The sequence below is a fragment of the Aptenodytes forsteri genome, unplaced genomic scaffold, assembly GCF_000699145.1.
Source record: "Aptenodytes forsteri isolate BGI_AS27 unplaced genomic scaffold, ASM69914v1 Scaffold103, whole genome shotgun sequence".
NCBI classification, from domain to species: domain Eukaryota; kingdom Metazoa; phylum Chordata; class Aves; order Sphenisciformes; family Spheniscidae; genus Aptenodytes; species Aptenodytes forsteri.
This window is the reverse complement of record NW_008796051.1, coordinates 1,159,061-1,175,674: the sequence shown is the minus strand read 5'-3', so window position 1 is coordinate 1,175,674 and position 16,614 is coordinate 1,159,061. Positions and strand designations below refer to the sequence as shown.

General features: G+C 38.2%; 1 protein-coding gene across 1 annotated transcript in view; it reads right to left on the bottom strand.

Moving 5' to 3' along the window:
* The window catches only part of LOC103904749 (atrial natriuretic peptide receptor 1), a 34,833-nt gene extending 26,654 nt beyond the window's left edge, over positions 1 to 8,179 (bottom strand). The window contains exons 1-4 of the mRNA XM_009286261.1: positions 8,126 to 8,179; positions 7,024 to 7,120; positions 4,149 to 4,281; positions 1,645 to 1,768 (exon numbers count right to left, since the gene is read on the bottom strand). Of these exons, the coding sequence (XP_009284536.1) occupies positions 1,645 to 1,768; positions 4,149 to 4,281; positions 7,024 to 7,120; positions 8,126 to 8,179 (408 nt within the window). The remainder of the gene's footprint in view (positions 1 to 1,644; positions 1,769 to 4,148; positions 4,282 to 7,023; positions 7,121 to 8,125) is intronic.
* Positions 8,180 to 16,614: the final 8,435 nt, after the last annotated feature.

Below are 16,614 nucleotides of genomic sequence, written 5' to 3'. Positions count from 1 at the left end.
GTAAAGCTGTTAAGATGTAAACCTCCCAGAAATTAACCATAGAGTAATGGCAGCTTTTTTTTTTCTTTAATGAGGAAGGAAGGCATCTCTTCTATGCCTGTTTGCAGACCATTTCTCAGTAAAGCTGTTAAGATGTAAACCTCCCAGAAATTGCAACCATAGAGGATTATTTTGGCTGTCTGAAGATCTTGCATTTTTTTGTTTGTTTGAAAGGATTAAGTCTGTCCCTAACTCCGGATATTTCTTCAGGTATTTCTTTCAATGCACTGTAAGACATAGGCCAAATCAAAAGAAATGGAGTTCACGTTAACCAAGATAAAATGTTTTAGAAGTCATGACACTGCAAAAAAAAAACCAACAAAACCTCCTCTCGAATAATGTAAAAAGCTTGCTTTGAAGTGGATGTTCAATCTCATGCAATGATACTCATGGCCGCCTTGCTGTATGACAGCCAACCTGCTTAGACTTCCTCTAAGCAGGAACTGAAATATTTACAGTATTACAAGGAAGCCAGGTGATGCATGTTGGCTACATGTTTTCACCTTTTCCACACCTTAATTCCAAGCAGAACTAATTGTGAAAGTAAGAAATAATGGAGAGGTCACCACAGTGGTGGGATGTTGAAGTTCTTTACTATGATTCTAGACAAAAGTTTTGATGTGATGGTTCCAGCAGGGATTCCTCTTTTAAACCAAAGTCCTGGTAGCAGCTAAGGCCCCCAGGGAGTCATTAATAAAACAGCTCCTTAAGAAGTGACTGCCAAGAACTAAGTTAGAGCTCTTGTGGAGACTTTAAGCCTTCACACAGAAGGGTACACGAAATAGCTGCAAGACATGTAGACTAGGTTTTCTCTTACGAAGAATGTGTCAGATTGCCAGAAGGGAGATCAACTAGAAAGACTGGGCAACTGCATGAAGGTTATTATGCAGGGGAAGGCTTAACTCACAGATAAAAAAAGAAAAAAAAAAAAGGTGTCCCGGACTGTATTGTTAGAGTCAGAACTTTAAATAGTCATTCAAGGAGGGACAGGCTCTTATAATGAGCCAAGCAGACAAGTTAAGAATGAATCCTGCTTACACTGCATGAACAAATTTTGTTATCCTGTATTTGGATTCCTTTTTTTGCTCTGATCTAATACAGAAAAATCATTGCATCTCAGGACGTGTATAGAGGCCTCAGTTCTACAAGTCACAGCCAGTGATACTCACCCCACTCAACTTCAGTAATTCAAGCAAATCATTCAGGGTCCCTCTATAAGCTGCAGAGACAGTAACACCTCCAAATGACAATTCTCCTTGCTTGCTTTAGAATGAAATGATCTTTCTCTATTGACTGTACAGAGATCTGAGTCAAGTAATCTCAAAGAGATGAAACTGGCCCCACTAAACATAATGAGACATTCTGAATACTGCCTTGTCCAAAAATCCAGCCATTTGCTTTGCAGCCTCAGCATCCAGCTGAGGCATCCTCAGCATCAGCAAAAAATTCTAAAACTGACAGACATCCCCACAGTGGTTTTAGTGAATTATAGATTTGGTCTAACTGTAATCACAGAAAGACTTCATAAACTTGAACCTGGTTATCACAATGATGTCTCCTCCAGTAGCAAGAACAGAGCATATGATGCTGCACCATTATACTAACCATGAAGGCCAAAGGACAGGAGTGAATGTTGGCGTGGTAGACACAGCAGTTCTCCCTGTTTGCATCTTTCCAGCTGGCAGGGCATTCATGCTCCTCACAGAATTCCTTTGCAGCAGTAGCATTGCTAGCCAAGCAGCAGAGAGAGAGAGAAACTTTTATATTCATTCCTCATTCCCCAAAAGCGCAACAAGCACATGAGAGCCTGTTCTTTACCCTGCACAGAAAAATTAGCAGCAACAACATATGCGGTGAAATAAACACTGTTACACCATTTCTTTCTCTTTTGTTTTGCTTCTGGTTGAAGCACCCTAAAGCATTGAAGATTGCTGTCAACCGGACCACTGTCTACTGCCATGTGGTAGGGACTTCTAGCAGATACTATGCCGCAAGCAGGTGCCAACCTCCACTTCTCTCCCCAGACGGACTTCATGACCAGGTGGGATTACTTGGCACCTCTACATCTGGCACAGAAGGAGATACCATCAGTCTACTTCCACTATCAGAAATATGTGTCCCTGGCTACTTTCATTCTCAGTGTTTTTGATTATATACCTTCATCTATGCATGTGATTCATACATATCATTCAGCTCCAGTCTTTGCTCCACAACCCAAACAGTCAAGGAAAATAACTATATTGGACAATAATACCAGATACAATTCCCCAAACCATAAATTTAGAGCAAAAAGTAGACTTTATGAATAGACTCTTCTGCAAAACAAGGTGGGCCTTTTGTAAGTTCATCCCTGAAAGATGAATGTAGTTACCTGGAAATGTGTGATGCAACACTTTTCCCCACTGTTTCCTCAGTTACACTTTCAGCTGGTTATCACCCTAATAAAATTGGCTTTAAAATGAAATCATTTTCCGCAAACATGGTTTACTCAGTAGACATAGCCAGACTTAGTTGTAGGATTTAGTTTAAATGTTATGCACTTGTGATGGATCTCTATAAAGCAATGCCAGAACACCAGGATTTATTTTTCAGTTTGTTTTTAATGAAAGAAGAACTAGCCAGTAGTAAGTAGATTTAAGACAGAAGACTGTATTATAAGAAATCAAAGATAGGGGATCAGTTGACATATTCATGGCCAGATTTACAAAGGCATAGACATACTTGAAACCTGAGATAAGCAAATTTGTCAGTCCCCAAGATTAAGCAAGTTGGTACCTAATTCCATCATGCATTTGTCTTTATGGCTGCTTTTTAGAATTCATCCTGCATTCTGTATTTTTTATTCAATACCTTCATCATGGCTTCACCCAATTATGCTGACACCCATACGTTGACTTGCCAGCCTCAGCCATATTTGGGTCAGCCACTGTAAGCTTAAGAGTCAACCAGATAGTCTTCTAGATAAAATGAGGTGCAAATTTGATCCCTTTGAAAAAGTGCAGCATAGATTTCTTTCTTTTTAAATATTTGCCATCTGTGTCTATGTGCAAGATATATGTAAGTACATAAAGAGCAGAATTTTCCAAATTTCTTACTGATTTAAGGGAGTGAGTCTCCCTGGAAAGACTAGAAAAACAAATTCATTTCCAAGCAGTGAAAAAACCTGCTTTATGGTTAAGTTCTTGGAAATATTATTAGCCATAAATTTCAGAAAATGTGATAAGCAAGTTTTGCAAAACTGTGTAACCATAGTACACAGATGATCAAAATACAATATCAACTTTTTGCCATTGCAAATGGATTATAGGTCATCTTTCAATACGAAAAAAAATATCTCTGGATAACAGCTTTTACAACTTGAACTTTGCAATGTGAACACTCAGTCTGGCAGAGAAAAATGTTTTCCATAAACATCTCTTACACTAACGAAGTAGAGCATAGAAAGTGGGGTAACACAGCTGCAGCCTCTGTCCCAGACATTGCTGTATATGGATGGAGAACTGCTATGCACAGACAAAAGTGTACAATCAGGGTGTATTAGCCTTTTAGTGATCTGGAGTTGTGCACATAAATATTCTGTATTTAACCTCTGTTGTCTACAGTTACCAACACAGTCTGTGAGTTGATACATAAGCTTTTGGACTGATTTCAATCCCACAGAAATCAAAAGAAGTTCATCACTGACTTCAGTGGATTCAGGATTGGGCCAGCCTCTTTTTCATATCCATGTTGTGCACTTCAAACACAGTTATGATTAAAATGAGTGTAAGACACAGTTAGTTTGGGACTTGTGCTTGAACTTCAGTTGTAAATTCCTTATGTAGAGAAGGCAAAAAGTGATGGTCAGAGTTGCACTGACACAGTAATGCAGATACAGGATGACGTACCCTATCCTTGGCCATGTGGGCAAGCATGCCACGATGGCTGCTCTGAGAGCAAAGCCATCAGAGGAGAAAAAATCCGGGCAAACAGAGCTATAAAAGACCTCAAGAGATGCAAGGGATTAGCGAGGAGCCCCAGAGTATGTGTTCCAATTATGTCACTGAAAATGTACACACAGAATCCCCATATACTCATGACCATGAAAGCATTTTTATAGGAGGTAATACCTGTGAGAAAGGATTCCATTTTGCACTGCATATTGATAAAAGCTGTCTGAAGCAAAGACTGTATAGGTCACGTTGAAGAATTCCCCACTCACAGCCTTTTCTGGAGGCCTTTGCACCCATGCCATCTCCAGGCCTAGAAACAACACAATCATGGGCCAACATATTTGCAATACTTTTCTACTTTACAGATGTATACAAATGTAAAACTTTCTCTGTAGTGATTTCATCTATTGTTCCTGTCGTTTTTTATGATCCCCAAACAGTCATCCATTTCAGTGGCTGTGTAGGTAAACACAAATGCACATTAATTGAACAATTCTGACACTCACTTAGAAAAGATCAAGCAATTGGAGAAATATGACAAAAAATCTGGTCATCTTTTCTAAAGTAACTTTACTCCCAGTATAATACAGTGCTGCTTGTCCTGATATTAACTTTACTCCCAGTATAATACAGTGCTGATACATTTGCTTTCCTCTTTGATCAGGCAATAAACATTGCTCTTCATTCTTGGCTGCTTTCACTGAGGCACACCTCATTATGGAAGAACAGACAACTCTAGCACACGTGAAATTCAGTCAAACCCCTTAACCTCATGAGACATAAATTATATATACCAATAATTCTATATTTAAGAAAGCATTCTCATTTTATGAAACCATATCACATCTAGAACAGAGGACAGTGGAAGGAGTGTTACTCAGATATCTGTCATTTTCCACTTGCACGCTCTTACCAGGAAAGATGATTTACCCGAGTCATCTCTCTTTTCCCTGGGACACCTTATTACCTGCTCTGAGCCTGGGAATGAAGTGAGATAAGAGGTGGGAGAAGTTTTTAATCCATATTGTTAAACAACACTATCAAAATATTCCCACTCCTTTCACCTACCTCTTTCCATATTGTTGGATGAAGGTTTTAATTTGCACCACATCAAATTACTTATATCATGCAAGTGTGTAGCTCTCAGTTTGTCAGGAAGTTTTGAAACCCTTCTGCAGAGGATGGGTAAACCTGTCCTTCAAGAGATTCTCACTTTGTTGTTGTTGTTGTTGTTTTTCAATTGTAAACTCTTTTATTACTCTGGAGTTGTTTCTACAAATGTATTCTTCACTTGCACTGTTAGTGAAGCTGCTATTTTTTCCCCTAAACATAATTCCCTTTCAAAAATAAAGAAGCAAATTGTAAAATAACCTCTTGATTTCACATCTCCCTTGAAAAGTAAACATTCATTATAAATGCTAACACTATCAGAGAAACTACAACACAAAGATTGACCAAAAAACATTGGTGTGATTTGCACTAAAAGGTAAGAGAGAGCTGAGCTTCAGAGAATGTCTGAGAATGAAGGCAAAAGGTCAGCATAAATTTCAGTTAAATAACTTTCTATTTCCCTTTAAAGGTCTCACAAAGATAAACAAAAGTCTTCTTTCAATGATAGGTACTCCCACATCTAAATGCTTTGAAGATCTTGTGTTAAATCCACAGCAATGAGGCTACAGTATATGCCTCTTGCTTTGCTTTTAGCAATGCCCAGAAGATGACAAGGAAGAACCACAGAGAAAGGCAGGATAGAGCTTGGAGTTCATTCTAAAACTGATTGTAAAGGGTATATGTTGATTAAGCAACCTACGCATATTAGTTTCCCTTGTACTCAGTTCACACGTTGATTTATTAGTAAGAATATCTTTAAACAAGTCATCTGTTCTGACAAATAGTTGTTTCAATGTTAAAGCAACAGTAAATTCATACAGGAATAAAAGTCTTAGTTGACAATCATCTAGACAGTCTTTGAATTTCACTGTTTCAATGGAACTCTTTGGAAAATGTTTAACTGTAATATTGAGCTCAGACTGTGACCCAGCAGTATATTTCCTAGAGTGTTTTATCAGTATTAGTTTCCCAGGTGTTCTTGTTTTTTCTAAAAACCCTATTGAAACACATTGTCTCTGGTCTTATCTTTTACAACATAGACAAAAGTGTTCCTTTACATCAGTTATCTATCAGTTAGAGAGTCACAAAATCACAGAATAGTTGAAATTGGAAGGCACCTCTGGAAATCATTTGGTCTGACCCTGTATTGCTCAGGGTAGGGTCACCTAAAGCAGGTTGTTCTAGATTTTCTCTAGTTGGGTTCTGAAAATCTCCAAGGATGGAGAAACCACAACCTTTCTAGGCAACCTGTTCTACTGTTTGATCACCCTGACAGTATAAAAGATTTTTCTTATACTTAAATTGAATTTCCCATATTTCAGTTGCTCTTTAATTATTTTTCAATCTCAAACAATCAATTTCCAACGTTAAAAAAAATCTATTTTTTATTCTCTCATCATGTAAATTCATTTTTGAAACTGACTGGAATAAGTGGTTAAAGATCTCAGATTTTTTTTAAGTAGTCATGGAACACAGTTTTGAGCAAGGTGGAAAAGTATGACATGTAGAATCAGTGATTTTGCTTACTGGCTGGAGGGTTTAAACACAGTCCACTTTTGAACGGACACTCCAAAATTTCAGCAATGACTCAACAGAATTTGCTGCAATGCAGAGCTGCCTGCCTTGTTTGGATTAAGTTGCATTTGGTTTTCTAATGAGAAATAAAATGTTTTCAGTTTCTTTCTGGGGGAAGGGATTCAGCTGTTGCTATTACTTTTTCTTTTGGAACCAATGAATATTGGACAAATAATTGCTCTGAAGTATCTTTTGGTTGTTTTCTTTCACTTATTTCTCTAGAAAGAGAGGTTGTCACTAATGCAGATGCTTTCCACCATGCATAACATTCATCATGAGTTAGGTATTATTCTGAGTACTTCAATTTTGGGTTTTCAACCATTCTCCAAGCAAGAGATGATCTTCCTTGGGCAGCTTTAGGACTCACCTCCACAGTCCAGCATGTTATACTCATCTGGTTTTTCCAGGGGCCAACAGTCATAGTCTTTGTTATCTAAATCATGCCACCCCTCCACTAATATCACCTGCCAGAAAAAAAGCGTATGAATAGACTCCAAAAAAGACAGTATGGGAACAGGGGAAGGATGAGTTCCATCTCCAAAGTTTATATTTCTTCTAAAGAAATCAAATCAAATGCAGAAACATAGCCTGGCATATTTTGCTCTCTTCAACTTCTGGAGCAAAAAATGACAGCTTCCTAGGGGTATACAAACTTGATCAGTATACTATTTTGATCTATGCAGAAATTAGCCATGAAACAATCAGGGGACTTAACTAATCCTTCTCTTGCAGAAGGTTTTCTCTACAAAGAGCAGGTGGTTCTAGGACCATATGCAGAAAGTTATTTGATTTAAAGAGTTTTTTTGTTTGCTTTTAAAATGGCACCCCCCTACTCCAAACTGCTCAATTTCTTTTTATCTTTTACACCTAAACTCTTTGAATGAGTCATTTTTTGTTGCACCTTTAACAATACAACTGTTTATTATATAAATGTTAAAATATATAATTATAGATAATACTAAGATTGCATAAGCCTATTACACGTAGAATACAGCATCATAATAGCATACAGATTGAATTGCAACAGTAGCAGAACATACATTATACCTATATATATTATACATTATAATAGATGTATCAATCATGTATTAAAACATACACTCTAGGATATATATGAACAGAACAGAATATGTTATTATAACGTACCCTGGTCTTATTCCACTTTTAGTAAAAGATAATAGTTTCTATTCATATAATCTGCTATTATTTTTCTATATATTATTGGAGGATGATCATCTACTAGATTATACAATTACTTATCACAGTACTCATGGAGTAAGATAGAATTATACAACTGATTTTTTCCAATATATTCTTCTATTACTCTTGTTTTCTACATTACTAAAATAACATTCAACAATTGCCTGGTATAAATAGCTGTCTCACTGCAACAAGCCATATATAGTTCTTTCTGTATGCACAGACCACAGGAATAAGTTCTGGTAAGTGGATTTATGTAGTTTACCTACCAATAAACTGAGGAGGCTTCGGAGCCCTAAGGCTGGTGTTTTGACAGCTCTCATGCTCCCTAACATGCACCCAGCTCACCAAGTGTCAGGGCTGCTTCTGATCTTGCTGTTGCTACTGAATTAGATGCCCTTGCCTAAGAAGGGGGGTTGCTAGGCAAGCTGATCCTGGCAACTCCAGCTGCCGCAGCTGTCCTGCCTCCTCCTTCCTTCTTCTCCCCTACCCCACTTCTTGTTGCAGGCTGGGAACACCCCTCTGCACCTCTGCTGAACCTCTCTGAAAAATCATCACTTGCCTTAGGAGCAGCCCCGCTCTCAGACCATTGAAGTTTGTGCCTTTGTCAGCTCAAAGCTGGAAAAGCAATGGGAGGATTTTATTTCACTGCCTTGTCAAACTTGGGCAGCACCCAACCCTCAGGCAGATGAATCAATACTGTGGAAATAAACACAGAGACATAGGTGGGCCTGGGGAGGAGAGGTGTATAAACTCCAAGGAGAGAAAAGGTCACCTATGTAAGACAAACGGTAAGACTTGAGGTTGGACTAGGTGATCTCCTGAGGTTCCTTCCAACCTGAATTGCAGTAGACCCTGTGACTTCAATTTCTCAGTCCCTGGAGGTGCAGGACAACCTCTACCTGAGAAGTGTCCTGCTACATACGCAGGTGAAACAGACCTCTGCCTACCAATGCTAGTATGATAAAGACATAGATGTGTCCATGACTATTTCTGTTTGCTGAAGTCACTACCAACACAGAACTTCAGTTGTGATTCAGCTCTCCTGAACGTTTCCCTGTGTTTTCTCTGGAATTCTGGCTCTCAGCCCAAACTGACATTAAGAATCTTAGTCAAAATGCTTGGACTTCACTATTTATTGCATCAAAATTGCATGAAAAAAATGCAATGTGTGCCCAGTTCATCCTGAAAGGGGTTGTAGATCAATTAAAAATCTGTTTGGATTCAGTCATAAAAAAGATATTTGTATAAACTAATACAAACATTTTAGGTTGGAATTTTATGTTTGTAGTGAAATCCTAAACCTCATTTGTGCTGTGTCTTCCTGTGCTTCACTATGACCATTTCACCCAAATCATAGGTTTCAATATATGGAAGCCTTTACAGTATTTCAGCTTGGCTACATGGTAGAAAGAGAAGAGGAAAAAATGCCTTTCTTTGTCTAGAATTATCTGCTTAAAAGATCTCTACATATATTAACATCTTGGAGAGGTTTTACTGGTGATTTGTTTTACAATATCTTGTGCTTAATCAGGAATTCGCTGGCAGGGAAGCTACGGATTACAACTTGTTAGACCCTACAGCAGCCAAAAGATTACCAGACTGATCTTATTTTCTTTAATGGGACTGTCAAATATTCACATGACATTAATATCATGATTCAAGGACTGTAGAAACCATACATTACCTTTATAGCTACTTGTCTATCACCAAGTTCAGAATTCCTGGAGAGTGGCCATGTACAAGAAGCTGTTCTGGGAATCCTGAATTAAAGATGGATGGATCAGAATGGCTGGTGATTGTCTGATTTAACAATCTATCCCAGCTATTTGAGAAGCACATTAATACCTCTGCATTTAAGTACTAGAAATTTTGGAAAGAAAACCAGTGTGGACTATTTTGCAATATAAATATATGAACCTTGATAAAAAGAAAGGATTGACAGCTTAGTGAGTAGTACATTCTTTAGGTCTATCTACAACTCTCTATATACAAAGGAAATCAGAAAAAGATTTGAATAAAGTGAGATAGTCATCTCAAACCTCATAATCTTTGCTTCACATTTGCTCCTTTTCCTGTTTGTAAGTTATATGCAATTACATAATTTGCATTAACATCTTAACATTGCATCATACTACGAATAAGTTTATTAACACAGTCAGACTCAGTCTAGCATAGATTAACTGAATTCTGCCCACTGCCACTTGACTGGCTTAGTGCAATAACACAGTTCTTTGGCTTCTTCTCTTAGAAGGATCTCTTAATCTGAAAAAAATTAGGTAATTTCTACTGATGGAAATGAAGTTTATCAAATAACTTTATGTTTACAGATTTGTTTCTTTTGTGTTGGCTGTGCTCATATGGTCCCTTAAGCTACATCATTTCCATTTCATTCGTTAATGCAATAATAAATTCTACTACCAGAGGGAAAATAAAGATATTTCAAAGTTTTATGAGCAATATCACTGTAGATATTGGTAAAAACATGCATTTTTATTAATGTTTTGATAATAATCTTATAACTAAAATATAAATATGTAATATTTGTAGAAAATAACAATGGTTAAAATATTGCTGAATAAAACTTGCTAATTATGTGCTTTCAAGTATTTTAGGAAAGCAATTTCCAGCAATATACCGAAACAAAAATTGCTGTGATTAAAGCTTCAAATATCCTTAAAAATATTTATTTATTCTGGCATTCAAACTTTCCAGATGGTTGTCTTGATAACAAGCTGAAGTTCAAATAGAGACGTTTAAACAACTTCATTTTTAATTATATTAAAGTTTCTAGCAAGACACTTATTTTCAACAAAAAACAATCTCAAAAAATCACTACCAGGGCTCATTTGAAATTTCAAAATGATGGAATTCCAAAGATACCAAGAACTGTCTTGTCATTTGTGAAATCAGTAGTTAAAACTTAAGTTCTTGAAATATAAAACTCCACTATGCAGAGTATGTTCGTCCTGCACATGGGTTGGCATCCTGCTCACTGCTACACTGCTCCGGGCTCCTAGCATCTAAAGGGATGTAAGATTATCTATCCTATTCTCATTTGGTAGTGTTAGCTCTAATAAAAAGCATTTTAAATGAGAGACTCAGACCTCAGCTGAGCCTGGATTAGCAAGATTAAAAAAATCTGGTTTTCCCCAGAATTTTTGGTAATTTAATTAAAATACTAAACATTGTCATAAGTTTTATAGTAGATCAGCAGCTTCAGAAGTACTGAGTGCCCTCAATTCACTGGGAGTGCTGAACAGGCAACAGGTGTGGGTCTGGTGAAATGCTGGGGAGCAGAAAGCAAGCTCCTGAGCCTTGCATAAAGCACACACACCATCCCTTAACTTTGTAGTATCTCTCCATTTCTCTCACACACTCCTCCAAATATTGGAAGTTTGAGAGATTCCAAAGAAAGAGGCCTTGGGCTAAAAGAATGGTAATCATAAAATAAAAAAGAAGTAATGACATATTTGTTACTAAAGATCTGAAAGGTTAATGTTAGATGATTAATCTCTGATGACAGTTTAACTCAATTGCAGCAGAAGGAGGAAGCAGTTACATAGTTTACACAAAGGAATAAAGCTGGGAGGCAGTATGAAAGCATGACAGGTCAGAGAAAGTTTTGTAAAAAGGTAATTAGGGACATTGAAAACTACAGCTAAGAAACTGCTTCTTCTGACTACCACCTACAATGTTATACATACCTCACAAACTCACAGAAACCTCAAAAATGCAAATGATATTAATTGGTAAGGTGGCAGGTAGTCTTCACTGGACTCTCAAGTTGCTGGGAATGCTAAATGAATTTATGCTTTTATAGATGCATTCCTCAGGTCCACAGAAGGCTTGTTCTGTTGCTGCACTTTGGGTTTGATCTGCAGCACTGAACAAGCTTAAATATTTAATTTATCTCAAAAATGTTAGAAAATACATCAAAACTTGAAACAAAAAGTATCATGTATACTCCCTGCAGGTTGTATGAAGACTATCGTCTGGGATATGTCGCAAACCTGAAGAAATATTTCTGTTTAAGAATATGCACTATTTTCTCTTTAGAGTACATGAGCTGTTGTGGAAGGTAAGCAACGTTCCAGGATTTTCATCATGTAAAGCAATCTGTAATTTTTCTTCTTCTAAAGAGAAGGCGGAAAGAATGATGACATCTGGAATTCTGCAAGAATACTCACAGCTAGCAAACTAACAGGTAACAGTGATTCTCTCTCTAGCTGAAAATGCTGTTGGTCTTAATAATTTGATATAACATATGACTGAAAACCTCTAAAGAGACTGGATAAAAAAAACTGAACTCACAGTTCTCAGAGAAGCCAACAGGAACTTCACTTTCAAAGTGATCCAGGTTAACCTTTAGAAAATCCTAGCCTAAGTACGTAACTTAAAGGAGATTTCTGCATCAAGGGATTTCCTTGAATAAATCATTGGGTTTCTGTTACTATAATGCTGCATGTCAATACTGTAGTTGTTAAAAGGGCGTTCAGCAAGTCTGACAATGTGAGAATGAATTTCAATTTGATAGGATGACTGCCCAAGAGGCTTAAGAAGAGTTGGTCCCAGTTCAGCACAGAATAATTTGAGTTTTCTGTTTGGGAAGAAACTGAGCAGTACATCACTGATGTTCTCAAATGCCTCCCATCTTTCAGTCCTCCCACACAGACAAAAATGTTAAAGATGTCTGCAGTGCTTAAGAACAGCAAACTTGGCTGCTCTTAAGATCTACTGTGGAGGATCTGGGTGTTAGTGACAGATGGCAGCTGATGGACATTTCTGTTCTTACCTGCATTATGCTCCTAAGATCCACTGGTCACTCCACTGGTTGTAGCATTCAGCTGAAATCTGCATTTTGCCTTAATGGGTTTTTCCTCTCCTCCTTTTTCACTGCATGACTCATTTCTGTTTTCAGAATCCTTGGATGATTTTCTGCCCATATTTTTATGCACATTAGCACTGCACATTTATTGACATTGCACACACCCTTTTTCCTCGTAAGACAACCTCATAAGCCACAATTGCTTCCACATTTCTAGGGTTTCATGCAATTAGGAGTTCATAAGAGACACTGAGAGGTCACTGAGACAGGGGTTCTCTTGGCCTTTTGTAACTGAAGGATCATTTAGGCTTTTGGATCATCTCTTTGGACCAGCCCCAAAATGAAATGGAGGTCCAAATTATTTCCTTTCCTCAAGTCATGATCATTTCTGCATATGTCAGGCTAGACAGATGTTTGCCTAACTTGTTTTTAATGACCATCAGTAGTGGAACTTCTATCCCTTCCTTTATGGTGTAGTCCAATTCTTCACTACCCTTCCTTGCTAGAAAGTTTTCTCTATGGTCCCACCTGCTTCTATCTTGCTATAATTTCAGCTCAGTACTTATCCCAGCTACACAGAGAACAGTTAGCATGTTCTGCACACTTTTTACATGCTTGAAGTCTTTACCATTCTGGCTTCTGCCAGTTACTACGTATCAAAATGTCTTACACAAATGTATTCTCACACTTCTTCACAGGGAAAAAGGATTATCCTAGTTTCAGAAATATAATACAGGAATAAGGAGTGATTAAAGAAAATGCATAAGTCTAAGCAGAACAGATATTTCACCAGCAGGAATGAACACTTTCTCCTTGGATCTTTGGATGCAAACAAGTGATCCCAAATGCAGCCTAGGATCATAAACACAAGACCACTCTCAAACTGTAACTAAAATAAATGTCACATTTCCAGAAAGAAGTAAAAAACAGTCTTTGCCTAACATCCCAGTCTTTCTGCTGATGGAGACTTAATCTCAATGAGCTTTTTAAATCTGTGCCTCAAGTGGAGCAAAATCAGTAAATGTCCAGTTTGGCATAATGCCGTTTTGTAGACTGTTTTGTGACTGACTAGTTGTCAGAACTAGTCTAGTGGGAGAAGCTGAGGATTTTCAGATGCTACTGAACCCAAAAAGATTTCTCTGCCATTCAGGATTCTCCGGTTCTTTGGGTACATTACTTTTCTGCTGAAGTCAAACAGCAGAAAACACTGTCAGAAAACACTGGGGAGCCAGCAACTTCTTTTCCTGTCACGTTTGGCACCCAAACAGAGATCAATTTACCATTTGCACTATAGCTTTGACACAAGGAACAGGGGCTCAAAAGCTGACAGAGAAGAAGAGACAGAAAACTGTTTTGAATTTGAAACCCAAATACCTGATGTGACTTACCTGTTGGGATAAAAGAAGGTATCCTTTTGTATAGCCACATGTAACCATCATCTGATTTAGGGCTCAGACTCACTTTGACTGAAATCCCTGGCACATGTCTTTGATTTTTCCAGTGATATGCTAGTGCCAGAATGGAGAACTTGAGAACACCCTGCAAGGAGAAATGCAGGCATAGTAAGTCAGTATTTATAAAGAGGATTTTTATTTTCCATTATTTCATTTTGTATTGCCTAGGGCTACTAGCTAATTAGCTTTTTCTTCTGTATTTTGATATCTGTCTCCCTTCAGAGAGCACGCTCCAGAGTGCTATCTTCAATGGTTTCTAGTGCAGTTTTGTTAACAAGAAGCATGGGGTGTCAGTATGATTCTGCCATGAAGTATTTCATTGCTGTGTTCTGAAAAATATTAGTTAGGAGTAGAGCAGTGTCTTCTCATCTCACACTTCCCTCCAGACCACTCACTTCCCTTATAATTCAATTCCTATATAATAATTCCTTGTTTTTTAAACTTCCTAAAGCAGGAGATTCTCAAAGGCATCAATAGCAGCCAGAGGCCTGATGCCCACTGAATATTCCCATGGTTTACTGCCATTTCTTGGAAAAATCTCCTCTATTTTTTGTGTATGTGTACAGTGAGTAATAAAAGGAAACACTCACGATCCTGACACAGGCTATCAGGGCCCTGAGCATACCCCTCTCTCCTGGAAGCTATGTGAGGGAGAGCTGCCTGAGAAGCCTTTGCAGGGGCTCTCCACCTTTCTCTGGGAGCTGCTTTTACGCTGGGCTCTCACACTTGTTTTCTGCCAGAGCTACGTTGCACCTATGCCCATACCTGGCCAGGCACCCTGTTGATCTGAATCATGACCCTGACACGTGGATTTGACTTCCTGGCTTAACCTCAGACTTGTCTCATCACCATGGACTTGTCTGTCAGTCTCCACTTTTGGCTGACCCTGTTTACTATCTCTAGACCTGCCATGCTTGCCCTCTTCATGCACCATGGACCTGGGCCCTGTTTGGGGTGACACTACTCTGCCTGACTTGCTGTCATCCTTGGCTCCTGGATCTCCCTCCCTTGTGGAGCACTCTGCCCTTGCTGCTCGCTGAAAAGGACATCTCAGCTGCAATGCTGCAGTAAAAAAAAAAGAAAAAAAGAGTTCAGGAGTAAATATGCAATAAAGCAAAATTCTACCCAGAAAGAAAAATGTAAATGCTTTGCTCAAAACCTTGTAGAGATACTTCTCTAGAGCATCGTTTGCTAAACTGTTTCTAATTGCAAGTATGGATTATTGTAAGGGACTTACTCTTTACAAACAAACAAGAAATTGTTTTCATTATTATTTTCAATTATCAGGACAGAATACTATGCATAGTTAACTTCAAACACAGACTTTATTGATCTCTTGGGATTTTCTGTGGTTTCTGTAATATTTTTAAAAGAACAGTATTATCACTGATTTAGTTAGATTTCCAGGCACACTCCTACTTCAAAATATCTGCTTCAGACTGGCTGTGGTTTTCGAGATTTTTATAAAATTTATACAGGCACTTTATTTTCTTAACAACGATAGCTTTTTGTTAATGCTTGACCACTACCAATTGTTGCATTGGTTCATAATATCACTCTTTCCCTAGTCATAAAAAAGACTAGGTGTGTCCTCTCCTCATGCCCCAGGTGCTTATCCCATTAATAGGAGATGACTTCTAACTTGTATATATTTTGTTCTCTGTACTTCAGAGGGAAGAAAAAACCCACCTTATTAGTGCCTTCTTTGTATCCCATGGAAGCTGGATAAGCAGCTCCATACTTGATGGGAAAGTTGAGAGATGCAAGTAATTCATTTGGAAGAAAGATACACAAAATCCTTAGTCCTCCAAGCATGAAGTATGACAAATCTCCTACCATTGTCAGACAACAGGGGATTAAAGAGCCAGGCTACCTGCAGAAAGTGTAGGGAAACTAGATATGCTGTATAGGCAAAACTAGGAAAGAAATTGCTCTTCTCCCAACTCCTGGAGAAAGTGCTGCTTTCCAGGGATCATGAGGCTCATTCATTTTTCTTTTTGCGAATAAACATCTGGGTTGTGAGGACGGATTTCTACAGACCCTGAAATGAGACTGATGTTAGTATATTCCACATTTAAGGAGAGAAGGGGTACATGAGAACCTGAATGTCCAGGTGTGTTCCTGTGCTAGTGAGAAAGGGATGCCATTTTAAATGGTGGCTTGTGACAAACTCATTAGCACATTGGAGTGACTCATGAGGACTATTATAGAATATCTTAGGGGGTTTTTTTCCCCTTTACATTTGAGCAGAAGGATGCTTTTCATCTCTGGCTCGGCTATTTCTGATAGTAGCTAGGGCATGTTTCAAGGCATTCTCCGTGCTTCATGCAGGGCTTATGAAAAGACTATTTTTACCACATGACTATTAGCAAGTCTCTCCAGTTCTCCTGCCTCTCTCAGGGTCAAATTCTCCCTTGAAAGTGTGCTCTGATTATGTAAGAGATATAAATTGAAATTCCATTGGGGAGCTCTGGCT